General features: G+C 40.5%; 1 protein-coding gene across 1 annotated transcript in view; it reads left to right on the plus strand.

Moving 5' to 3' along the window:
- slc15a4 (solute carrier family 15 member 4) overlaps positions 1-13455 on the plus strand; it is a 37771-nt gene that overhangs the window by 4971 nt on the left and 19345 nt on the right. Inside the window, exons 4-7 of the mRNA XM_084180578.1 lie at positions 497-638; positions 806-892; positions 6804-6984; positions 12278-12436. Coding sequence (XP_084036704.1) covers positions 497-638; positions 806-892; positions 6804-6984; positions 12278-12436 — 569 coding nt within the window. The remainder of the gene's footprint in view (positions 1-496; positions 639-805; positions 893-6803; positions 6985-12277; positions 12437-13455) is intronic.

The following is a 13455-nucleotide window of genomic DNA, read 5'->3' on the forward strand; positions in this document are numbered from 1 at the left end:
CACTATGTGTTGTTGGTAGCCCTTTATGTTAAACCTTTCTTTGATCCCCAGCCTGTACTGTATACGTTTTTTTTGGTCCTTCCTGGCATTCATCATCATTCGTTGTGGAGGAAAGTTATTTCAATGTTCTGTTGCTTGACTTTGAACCTAAGTAGCATAATCAGTCCAAAAACTTGACATTTCATGTATTTAGTTGGTCAATCCTGCAGCCTTTCAAGAATTCCTTATTAAGGCTTTTTATCCAGAGATGGGGATTATAGGCTTTAGTGTAACGTTTCTGCCCTTTTTCACTAGAAGTGTTGTTATTTTAAAGGAGAGACATTCACAAAAAACTCCTAATTAAGTCTCTTAACTCCAGAATTTTGTTGAATAGTAGCTGAGTTTATGTTTATGGGATATTTACTAAATTGTACGGCCCCTATCAAAACATACAGTAGCAGCTTTGTATGTCTTTAAAGTTGTTAAAATGTGTTGTTGTATTTCTTCTCTCGTTAAGGGCTAAACCGACCATGCTGGACAGTGCCAAGGTGACGTATGGAGGGAGATTCCCTGAGGAGAAAGTGGAGGAGGTGAAAGCAATGCTTAAAGTTCTCCCAGTGTTCTTTGCTCTTATCCCATACTGGACTGTATACTTTCAGGTGAGAGATATTTATTTACCTATCCTCCTTATGGTAACAAAAAGGCTTTCGTTTTCATAGATCTAAGCAACATTAATTAACATCAGGATCAAGCACAGTAGGTTTGTTCAGTGTTTTTGCAGGCAAAATAGCATCACTTAAGAAATTTTATTTTCACTGTGCTGTAGATGCAGACAACGTATTTCCTCCAGAGCCTACATCTAAGGATTCCTGACACCAGCACAGGCACCAACAGCAGTGACGGCACCCTCCAGGTAAACTCAAATTGAACCCCAGCTGATTTGGATGGCAGTGTTGTATCTGTCTAAGTGCTGGCATGTGTGCTATGATTATACCCACTAGGCAGAGATGTGATTTCAATGTCTAGTTTTGATTTACATTTGATTGAATTGTCAACTAATGTGAATTCAATGAGAAATCAGCAAAAACATTCACCATGTTGTTGGATCTAGGTTAAAGGTTTGGTGAAAAAAAGACTGAATTCCTTTCCGTTTAAGACTTTTTGCAAATCCAATCATTTTTCCACGTTGATTCAACGCCATCACATTGAATTGTTTTGTTGAAATTACGTGGAAACAACATTGATTCAACCAGTTTTTGCCCAGTGGGTAGTCACTGTTGCTCTGAACAAATGCTAGAAAGCATAGTCTGTCACATTTTGGGCATTACTCGAACTTGAAGGTTAAATATCACGTTTTGTTTGTTGGCAGACAGCCCCACAGGTCCAGTTGGCTGTCTCTGTCTAACCTGATTTTTAGAATGGGAAGGATTAGTTTCCCTGTAGAAAAAGCATCAGAGACAACAGCTGGAAGCAGTCAAGGTTGCTAAAGCCCAGAGGATTAAATCTAAAGTTTGACCCTCTCCCTAATCACAGATAAACAACCTGGTTTTTCATTGTCTCTTGTGCTTCGGTCAGACATTTTTTTCCTGGGTGATGCCTCTGACTAGACTAGGCTAAATATCCTCTGTTGTAGTGTGTGCCCCAGTATCTCCCAGGGAGTAGCCTATGTGAAGTGTTTAGTTAGTCCACATCACATACTTTGACTACAAATAGGTAAGAGACTAGCACCTGTTTGGGTTTGTTGCTACTTTTAGATTCAAAATCTGACAGGCATTTGAACATACACATGCATAGGGTGATAAGGGAAGTGTGTAGAGTAAAATGTGAACTGAAACACTTTCTCTTTAACCACACATTCTAGGGTGTTAAAACATCCACCATCTTAAAGGGGGAAATCCGTAGTTGAAATAATAACAAAGCGCTCCCTGCCACTGTTTCAGTAAAAAGTTGAGGGATGGGGCATGAGAAATGTAACCACTCTCAAATTCATAGACATAGCTATGGATGCAAGGACTGACCATACATGATATCAACATTATAGTTTTAACCATGTTTTGAGGCAATAGTGTTTTTTTACTTTTACTTTGTTTACAAACATTGGAGTAAAATAATCGTATATTTTGTGTTCTGATAGGGTACGACTGTTGAACTAAGCTTATGAGGCATTTATAAGTTATATTCTTCAAGAATCAATGGATACATATTATTAATTTCTATGTCGAAAAATGTACACTACCAGTCAAAAGTTTGGACACACCTACTCATTCAAGGGTTTTTCTTAATTTTTACTATTTTCTACATTGTAGAATAATAGTGAAGTCATCAAAACTATGAAATAACACATATGGAATCATGTAGTAACCAAAAAAGTGTTAAACAAATCAAAATATATTTTATATTAGAGATTATTCAAATAGCCACCCTTTGCTTTGTACACTCTTGGCATTCTCTCAACCAGCTTCACCTGGAATGCTTTTCCAACAGTCTTGAAGGAGTTCCCACATATGCTGAGCACTTGTTGGCTGCTTTTCCTTCACTCTGCTGTCCGACTCATCCCAAACCATCTCAATTGGGTTGAGGTCGGGGGATTGTGGAGGCCAGGTCATCTGATGCAGCACTCCATCACTCTCCTTCTTGGTAAAATAGCCCTTACACAGCCTGGAGGTGTGTTGGGTCATTGTCCTGTTGAAAAACAAATGATAGTCCCACTAAGCCCAAACCAGATGGGATGGTGTGTCGCTGCACATTTCTTTGGTTTCTACATGATTCCATGTGTGTTATTTCATAGTTTTGATGTCTTCACTATTATTCTACAATGTAGAAAATAGTAAAAATAAAGAAAAACCCTGGAATGAGTATGTGTGTCCAAACTTTTGATTGGTACTGTATGTAGCAACTGCAGATTGCCCCTTTTTTAAAGATCTAAAAGAGCAAAAACATGCCACTTATTCTGTTTTTCATTTGTATTTCAATACTACCTGTTAAAACAGCTTTCGGGTGAAATGGCCATTTCTCAGAAAGTGATTCTATGAAAAGGTCTTTACATTCTGAAGTATCATTTAAACTGGAAATGTTATTGCTTATTTTCATTCTCAGCATGTAATATTTCTGTTTCCAAAAAAAGGAAGTGCTTTTACCATACTCTAAGCAGTCATCAAATAGAAAATGGAAGTGAGATTAGATATCTTTACTTCAGTTATGTTGTGCGCCTTTATTTCTGACGACACATTTGAGCTGTAACTTACAGAGAATACAGTTGAAGTCGGAAGTTTACGTACACTTAGGTTGGAGTCCATTAAAACTTGTTTTTCAACCACTCCACAAATTTCTTGTTAACAAACTATAGTTTTGGCAAGTCGGTTAGGACATCTACTTTGTGCATGACACAAGTAATTTTTCCAACATTTGTTTACAGACAGATTATTTCACTTATAATTCACTCAATTGAGTGGGTCAGAAGTTTACATACACTAAGTTGACTGTGCCTTTAAACAGCTTGGAAAATTCCAGAAAATGATGTCATGGCTTTAGAAGCTTCTGATAGGCTAATTGACATCATTTGAGTCAATTGGAGGTGTACCTGTGGATGTATTTCAAGGCCTACCTTCAAACTCAGTGCCTCTTTGCTTGACATCATGGGAAAATCAAAAGAAATCAGCCAAGACCTCAAAAGCAATTGTAGACCTCCACAAGTCTGGTTCATCCTGGGGAGCAATTTCCAAACGCCTGAGGGTACCACGTACATCTGGGCGGCAGGTAGCTTAGTGGGTAAGAGCGTTGTGCCAGTAACTGAAAGGTCGCTGGTTCTAATCCCCGAGCCGACTAGGTGAAAAATCTGTCGATGTGCCCTTAAGCAAGGCACTTAACCCTAATTGCTCCTGTAAGTCGCTCTGGATAAGAGCGTCTGCTAAATGACAAAAATGTAATGTAAAAATGTACAAACAATAGTACGCAAGTATAAACACCATGGGACCACGCAGCCGTCATACCGCTCAGGAAGTAGACGTGTTCTGTCTCCTAGAGATGAACGGACTTTGGTGAGAAAAGTGCAAATCAATCCCAGAACAACAGCAAAGGACCTTGTGAAGATGCTGGAGGTACAAAAGTATCTATATCCACAGTAAAACAAGTCCTACGTCGACATAACCTGAAAGGCCGCTCAGCAAGGAAGAAGCCACTGCTCCAAAACCGCCATAAAAAAGCCAGACTACGGTTTGCAACTGCACATGGGGACAAAGATCATACTTTTTGGAGAAATGTCCTCTGGTCTGATGAAACAAAAATAGAACTGTTTGGCCATAATGACCATCGTTATGTTTGGAGGAAAAAGGGGGTCGCTTGCATGCCAAAGAACACCATCCCAACCGTGAAGCACGGGGGTGGCAGCATCATGCTGTGGGGGTGCTTTGCTGCAGGAGGGACTGGTGCACTTCACAAAATAGATGGCATCATGAGGAAGGAAAATGATGTGGATATATTGAAGCAACATCTCAAGACATCAGTCAGGAAGTTAAAGCTTGGTCGCAAATGGGTCTTCCAAGGGGACAATGACCCCAAGCATACTTCCAAAGTTGTGGCAAAATGGCTTAAGGACAACAAAGTCAAGGTATTGGAGTGGCCATCACAAAGCCCTGACCTCAATCCTATAGAAATGTTGTGGGAAAAACTGAAAAAGCGTGTGCGAGCAAGGAGGCCTACAAACCTGACTCAGTTACACCAGCTCTGTCAGGAGGAATGGGCCAAAAATTCACCCAATTTATTGTGGGATGCTTGTGGAAGGCTACCTGAAACGTTTGACCCAAATTAAACAATTTAAAGGAAATTCTACCAAATACTAATTGAGTGTATGTAAAGTTCTGACCCACTGGGAATGTGATGAAAGAAATAAAAGCTGAAATAAATCATTCTCTCTATTTTTCTGACATTTCACATTCTTAAAATAAAGTGGTGATCATAACTGACCTAAGACAGGGATTCTTTACTAGGATTAAATGTCAGGAATTGTGAAAAACTGAGTTTAAATGTATTTGGCTAAGGTGTATGTAAACTTCCGACTTCAACTGTATATTTTTCCAGGAAATCCTACTCTAATGATGATAGCTGAGAGCAGGTAGCCAAGGTAAGCTTGGCAAAGCAAAGGCAAGCAGTAAAGACATCAAAAAGGGAATGAAAGATTTTATATTACTGGCCAGAATAATAAATAAATAATGTAGTTTTATAGTATTTTCCCCTCCCAGTTAGTTTTAATGTGTAAGTGTTCAGGCAAGGCCAAATGGGTACAGTAGAGAGGCAGTCACATGTATTCTCTCTGGTTCAATTACTTTCTTGACAATTTCACATTGTAAGGTAAAGGGCAGAAAAGCCCAGAAGAGTAATAATTCATCCTAATCTTCCAAAGTGCAGAGACTTCAGTAAAAACCAACACTCTCCAAAGTTAGACCACCTGTGTTTTTAGGGTCACTTGTCTGCATACTCAGTCCAAGGGAAGAGTAGCTGCAGGATAAAGAGCCATTCCCCTGTATGGGCTGTTTGTCTGCTTAATTAACACTTACCAATGTTATTGTGCTCCCTCTGGTAGCTCCCGAGTCGTGACTACTGGGGCACCTCTGCCAATCAAACTAGACTCACCCAGGTGCAAATACTTAGCACACTTTCATGTTTTGGATATGATAATGAGGAACGATAGGGAGGGGGGGCACACACTCTCAAACCTCAAAGGCACAATGTATAAATTACCAGCGGTTAGTCTAAGAAATGTAAATTTAATCAGAGAATTAACAGGACCATCAGATGTTTAAAACTAGAGATGTTTTGGGAGTTCAGGAGGCACTTAACATTTGAATTGCAAAATAAATAAGGACTACGCCTTGCAGTTTGCTGTAGCATTTTCTCTCATTCCAGTAGAAATTACTGTTGAATTGTATGCTACTTTTCGAATAAAACATTTCCATCTTGGTTAATTTGTTATCCAATATATTCGTATGTATAATTTCAAAGAGTATTCTGCCAATAGACTTCTTGGCCTATAATAATAATGTGCTCTCCATCTTTGGTCTTTTGCTAATGCTAATTGCTACTGCAACAGTCTATCATTCCACCCTAACATTTACATTTACATTTTAGTCATTTAGCAGACGCTCTTATCCAGAGTGACTTACAGTTAGTGAATGCATACATTCTTTTTTTTATACTGGCCCCCCATGGGAATCGAACCCACAACCCTGGCGTTGCAAATGCCATGCTCTACCAACTGAGCTACATCCCTGCCGGCCATTCCCTCCCCTACCCTGGACGACGCTGGGCCAATTGTGCGCCGCCCCATGGGTCTCCCGGTCGCGGCCTGCTACGACAGAGCCTGGATACGAACCAGGATCTCTAGTGGCACACCTAGCACTGCGATGCAGTGCCTTAGACCACTGCGCCACTCGGGAGACCTGCTGCTAGCACACTTGCTGATGGGACAACATGTTACCCACATAACTTTGAGAAATTCTGAATTATTCTAATCCATGATTAATTGTTCTTTAGATGGAAGGCTTCATCTTACCAGATACAGTTTGTGTGCAATAGATTTTGTGAAATGTAAATTATACTTTCATTTCTGTTTTTAATATCACTTTTTAACTTGAGTTTTGGTTCAGTTTTAGTTCTGTCCAGCTGAGGGCGCCAACACGGTGGCACTGGCAAGGCCATCAGCACATCACTCCCTCACCCCTGAGGAACTGGACTGGAGTGCACTGACATTCTCTGTATTGTTTTCCATGCCTTTTGTTCTTCTTGTAAATAGTTTTTCTCATGTTTGACTTCTTCTGTATTCCTGACAGATCACGTTCCGCTTCCCTGCCGCCTGGCTGACAATGTTCGACGCAGTGCTTATTCTCATGCTGATCCCCCTTAAGGACAAAGTGGTGGACCCCATCCTCAAACGGAGAGGTCTGCTGCCCTCCTCCCTCAAGAGGATCGCAGTGGGGATGTTCTTCGTCATGTGGTCAGCTGTGGCGGCTGGTGAGTGGAGTCAGCACTGAGTGCAGCAGCTAATCCTTACTGTGAATATGGCATGTTTTGAGAGCCTGTCGTGGTAGATCATGCTAGTAAATCTTCCATTTATACCACCCCACATCCTCTTCAACCCACAGTTTCACAATGTCACATGTTAGGAAAAACCCGGCTCCTTGATCTAACATCTCTCAGTGATCTGTGTTGCTGTTCCTTATTCTGTGGCTGGGTAGATGATGTCAGGACTCACAAGGCAAACAGGACAAGCAAGCCAATGTTGCTTTGCTTTATTTTAGCAGTATGTTGCTCATGTTTCAACAGTTTCAAGGACTTATTTGAGGAGGGAAAGGATAGGCAGACAGGGATTATTTGCAAAAATTCTCAACATCCATACAACATATATATTTTTTTATTTGAGTGAAAGGGAAGTGGGATACCTAGTCAGTTGTACAACTGAATGCATTCAACTGAAATGTCTCTTCCGCATTTAACCCAACCCCTCTGAATCAGAGAGGTGCGCGGGGCTGCCTTAATCGACCTCCCATGTCATCGGCGCCCGGGGAGCAGTTGTTGTTGGGGGTTAATTAACTGCCTTGCTCAGGGGCAGAACGATAGATTTTTACCTTGTCGGCTCGTGGAATCGATCCTTCAAAAATGATTCACACCCCTTGACCTTTTCCACATTTTGTTGTTGCAGCCTGAATGTAAAATTGATAAAATAGAGATTAATTTACAATTAAAAGCTGAAATATCTTAAGTCAATAAGTATTCAACCTCTTTATTATGGCAAGCCTAAATAAATTGCAAGGACTCATTCTGTGGGCAATAATAGTGGTTAACATGATGTTTGAATGACAACCTCATCTCTATACCCCGCACAGATTCAACCACAAAGACCAGGGAGGTTTTCCAATGCCTCTTTGATTTGACCTATTGGTAGATGGACACTTAATGTCCCTTTGAGCATGGTGAAGTTATCAATTACACTTTGGATGATGTATCAATACTCTGTTGCCGGAGAGTAAGGAATCCGCTCAGGGATTTCACCATGAGGCCAATGGTGATTTTAAAAACGGTTACAGAGTTTAATGGCTGTGATAGGAGAACTGAGGATGGATCAACAACATTGTAGTTATTCCACAATACTAACCTAAATGACAAAGTGAAAAGAATGAAGCCTGTACAGAATAAAAATAGTCCAAAACATGCATTCTGTTTGTAATAAGGCACTACATTTAAGTAATACTGCAAAAATGTGGCAAAGAAAATATATATTTTTGTCCTGAATACAACGCATCACTGAGTACCACTCTTCATATTTTCAAGCATGGTGGTGGCTGCATCATGTTATGGGTATGCTTGTCATCAGCAAGGACTAGGGAGTTATTTAGGACGGTGATTCCCAAACTGTGGGGGTGGGGGGGGGGGGGGGGGGGGACTGAAAATTGTAAAAGTAGAATGCACAAGGTGCAATTTCGAAATTGGGTAGTGCATCATCAGTTTGCCTCTTGTCAAGTCAGTCATTGCATACCTTAGAGAGCTATTTCTAACTTGTAAGAAATGTCCAGATCAACTAGCCCATGTCAGCTAATGTTTTTTAGCCCATAGATTTTGTAGTAATGTTTGCGTAACTCAAATATCACATGAATACACATTAGACATGGCAAAATTCATAGAATTGCAGGAAATAAGCTTTAAACCTACAACATTTTCTCTCCGTCAACAAGAGGGGTGTGATCAATTTGTGTCATGAACAGTGCTTGTGCCCGGGATGTTCCTCAATGCTGGAAGGGGGGCCTGAGTAAAAAAGTTTGGGAACCCCTGATTTAGGATAAAAATAAATAGAATAGAGCTACGCACAGGCAAAATCCAGAGGAAAACCTGGTTCAGTCTGCTTTCCACCAGACACTGGGAGACAAATGTACCTTTCAGCAGGAAAATAACCTAAAACACAAGGCCAAAAATACACTGGAGTTATTTACCAAGAGGACATTGAATGTTCCTGAGTGGCCTAGTTACAGTTTTGACTTAAATCAGTTTGAAAATCTATGGCAAGACTTGAAAATGGCTGTCTAGCAATGATCAATGATCAACAACCAACTTGACAGAGCTTGAATAATAAGTATAATTGGCAAATATTGTACAATCCAGGTATGCAAAGCTCTTAGAGACTTACCCAAAAACACTCACAGCAGAAATTGCTGCAAAAGGAGATTCTAACATTTATTGACTCAGGGGGTTGAATACTTATCTAATCAAGATATGAGTGTTTATTTTTCATTAATAAATAACAAATTGTAATTTTTCTTCCACTTTGACATTACAGAGTATTGTGTGTGGATCGTTAACAAAAAAGGACAATTAAATCCATTTTAATCCCACTTTGTAACATAACAAAATGTGTAAAAAGTTGAGGGGTGTGAATACTTTCTGAAGGTACTGTATTTGACCAGCCTCACTGTCCTCTAAAAAGAGGAGCTGACCTTCATAGGGCTGTTTGTTCTTCAGGACTCAGCAGGTAGTCTGTCAGTAAGGTATTCATATTCTTTGCATCAGAACACAGCTCTCTGGTAAAATGGTATCATACAGACTTGGAAAATAAAAAAGCCCCAAAGGTGTACTTTGTTTCCTCATCCTTATATAGCATAGAGAGTAGATATATGGCATCCCATCCTCTATTCTGGTTCTGTTTGACTGCACCCACATCGAGCACTACTCAGTTCAGTTCCAGCCCGTGGATTATCTTTGAAATAGTCTCAGCCTAGTCTGTCACTGGCTGCTGCATTGATGTATTCAGGCTAAAATATTTTGAGTGAGTCGAGCATTTTCTCAAATCAGTGGCACGCTTGAGAACCAATACACATTTTATTTTCACAACCAGGGTCTCTTTCCTCCTCGTCGATACATTTTCACTCCAGCATATAAGCACATTAAATGTGCTGGTGACCTTGGGGATGGTGAGACAATAACTTTTTAATTCACAGCTGAATACCGTTAACAGGCTTTTGTAAAGCATAATTCATATCTAGTGTGGTGTAAATATTTTGTTCACAGTAGCATTAAACAACATGCCCACACACAGTCCCAGTAGTCATTGCTTTATTCTTATTGATATTGCATTACATTCTGCTGTATGAGGCGTATGACTGTGTGATAGAGGGATAGTGATCCAGAGGCTCTAGCTAGCTGGTAGCTGGTGCCCCGTGTGGGGATGTCATCAGAGCCTAATGAAGACCCCAGAGACACAGCCCTCCCTCCCCATGGACAGACCGGCTCAGCTGGATCCCACTCACTACTGCAGCACCGTCATTAATAAACCACAGCCAACCACAGGCACCTTGCAGAAGGAATTACTTACCAACTTACTGTCTAAACATGGGTTTGTATGTGTGTGCATCTATACTAGGTACTGTAGTGTAGGTAGGTGGGGATGTATATTTGTGTGAGAAAGATTTTTCATTTAGCCTGTCTGAGACAGCGCCTGTATACAGTATTTTCTTTGCTATTGTATCGTTCTATTAACCAACTCTAATGACGCTATTCTTTGGACACAGACAATGCTGTCTAGATGCTCACTGTGCCACTACTATTGCGAAAGGAAATGTATTTAGTATATGTTTGTTTCATATGGTCAAAGGCTTTTCTTGCCGTTTATTTACCATAACAACATTTAAAAAGAAAATTGCAGCACTTGAAAGTAGGGAGAAGAAAAAGGTTGAATATTTTAAAAAAACTATTTGAACTCACAGTAGTGAAGATAAAGGGTTTATGGCAGTACAGCAGCCTCTACTGTGGCCACTGGTCACACAGAGGACAGGTAGGGGGTGAATGCTGCATAACTCCTTAACTCTACTCTTGCATGTCCCAACCTCTTCATACTGGATAACTGTGGTCTGACAGTTCACACACTGATTTAGCTCTCTTTAATGTATAAGGCAGCAAATCACGTAGCTATTATAGTATAATAATTTGTTTTGGAAACACTAATTTATGTCCTATACATTTCAGTGTCTGTAACATGTGCCATGTTCTACTTTGGAGAGGGCCTTTATAGTTAATTGACAGTCTGTACTCTGTTACTCCTGCTAACTACTATATTAAAGAGGCCTTAATCCTCTGCTGCGCAGTAACTGACCTAATGGTGTATAGGGAACACACACCGTAGGACACAGATGGGCAGCTGTGCATCTGCCATAGTGGTATCTGTTGCCTCGGGCACAGCTAGCATCAACACAGCCTTGCACGCCTGCCATCCTCAGTTCACAGGGTTGGCATCTATCGCTATGCCGACCTACCCTTTGTTGAGTGGTGGATCACAAAGCGGGCCCTCACCACATGGTGTGGGAAACATGGCAAAGCTGCGTTGACATTGCCTTTGAAGGCCATTGACATTGCCTTTTATCAGTTTCAACAATCTCTTAAACTGAATTCTAATCTGCTTTAGCTAGTGCTGAATGTGTTCTATATTAGATATGCAAAAGTAGCTCTAGCTTATTTTTTTAAAGCACCCAGGGATAGGGCTCAAATGCCAGATATGATGTTGAAAAAGCAGTATATGTGTGTTTATGGCGAGTGTAAGAAGTTGCTTTGGGCAGGGCAGCGACCGCCTTGCCTTGCCTGGGATGGACAGGCGGTATTATAGGCTAGCTGGATTAGAAGGCCCCATCCCCTCTCAAATACAGCATAAAGTGTGGGGAGATGATAGGAGGCTGTCGCTGGGCGTTATCTGGAAATAGCTGCTGGTTCCATGATAATGGTTATCGAATAAAGCTTTTAGGAAGCAGCAGCTGCTGATGACAACTGCTAGGGGTGTTATTGTTGAGTTGTCGGCTCTCCTCCATTACTAACTGCATGCAGATGTGATCTTAATGAATTGACTTGACACTTAAGCCCTAATGGAATGTTAGATCCCCTTTCTCCTGCCACATAATCTGTTTGTCTGTTTGTCCGTGGCTCTTAATTTAGAACGCTTAGGACTTTTACAAGTATTCTGTTTTTATGACTGTTGTATATTGAGGGCAAAAGTGGTGCATCTCGGCAGAGAAAGTTTAAAAGCTGAGTCAGTCCTCATCTTTAGATGGTGCCAATCAATATTAACAAGGGGTGATAGCCATTGCTTTCTCTTGTAGTGTTTTTTTCCCTCATTCGGTTTACAGACAAAATTAACCATTACATATTTTCATAATTCATAAAAACAAGAGTTGTTCAAGTTTTTGTTCCTATCGGTGTTTGTGCACTGACATAATTCAAGCATCTAGGCCTAATTACATTCTAAACACATTTTGTGCCTCCTTCCCTACAGGTATACTGGAGACAAAACGACTTGAGATCATCAAATCTAATGGCACCATCGACCAGGTCTTTGGCGATGTCATCTACTACGCAGCAGATCTGCCCATATGGTGGCAGGTGCCTCAGTATGTGCTCATCGGAATCAGCGAAATCTTTGCCAGCATCGCAGGTATGTGGAATGCTGTTCTGTTGGCCAGTTGATATAGAAATGGCCAAAGGAAGTGTATATTGCATATACCATTATAAAGAGATACAGAGATCTGATAATGACAATGATAATTGTCTAACAGATTTGGTTACAAGTGATAATTTGGTCTTACAGTCAGTACTAATAGATGTCGATGAATTGTTATAATTGATTATCTTGATTGCATCACCACTATTATCCAGTAGCCAATTATAGAATGTTTTGTTAAAGAGCAAATTTGAAGTGCAGTAGTCTATGTAATGGTAAAGTAACCTTTAATATGCATTGTGATTAATACTTTTCCTCTCCTCCAGTCTTTGAACAACCTGACATTTGTTTTCCTCTGCTTCATTCTTATGTCCTAATTACTCATCCAATCAATGGTTTTCTGTTCTAAAACACAAAACCCTTCCTGCATCCTTACATTGGTGTAGCAACTGTTGCCTGTGCTATTGTTGAAATTGCTAGGTAAGGAATCCAGGGAGGGATAAATCAGTAGGGGTAGATTTAGCCCCAAATAGATACTTTATTGCAGGTTTTAAAGTCAGATTTAGCATTGGAGTTTGCTGAGCAGCATGTTCTGCAGCCTCTACAGTACCTCAACAGACAATGGACAACCACGTTCATATATTTTGATTGTTCTCAGTAACCACCACCGGTGTTGGCATGCTACAGTAGTTCTACCACTGGTACCTGTACAGCTACTAAGGGTAACATTACATTCTATAACATTGACCCTGTCCATGAATTGACATCTGAGTGAATGGCAAAAATACATTGTGCATTTGGTTCAAGGATTTTGAACACAGCAGGTAGGCTACTAGAGCTCTTCTCAGAAGCTCACCCATACTAGTTGACACCCTCACACAGTGAATTGGACCTGCAGTGAATGGTGCTGTCACTGAATGGTGCCGTCTGAGTAAATGGCTAAAATACATCCATGAATTGCTATCTGAGTGAATGGAATATGTTGTGTGGTAAATAAGGATTTTGGTCTTGAG

Source organism: Coregonus lavaretus (genome assembly GCF_964263955.1).
Source record: "Coregonus lavaretus genome assembly, chromosome: 17".
Classification (NCBI taxonomy): domain Eukaryota; kingdom Metazoa; phylum Chordata; class Actinopteri; order Salmoniformes; family Salmonidae; genus Coregonus; species Coregonus lavaretus.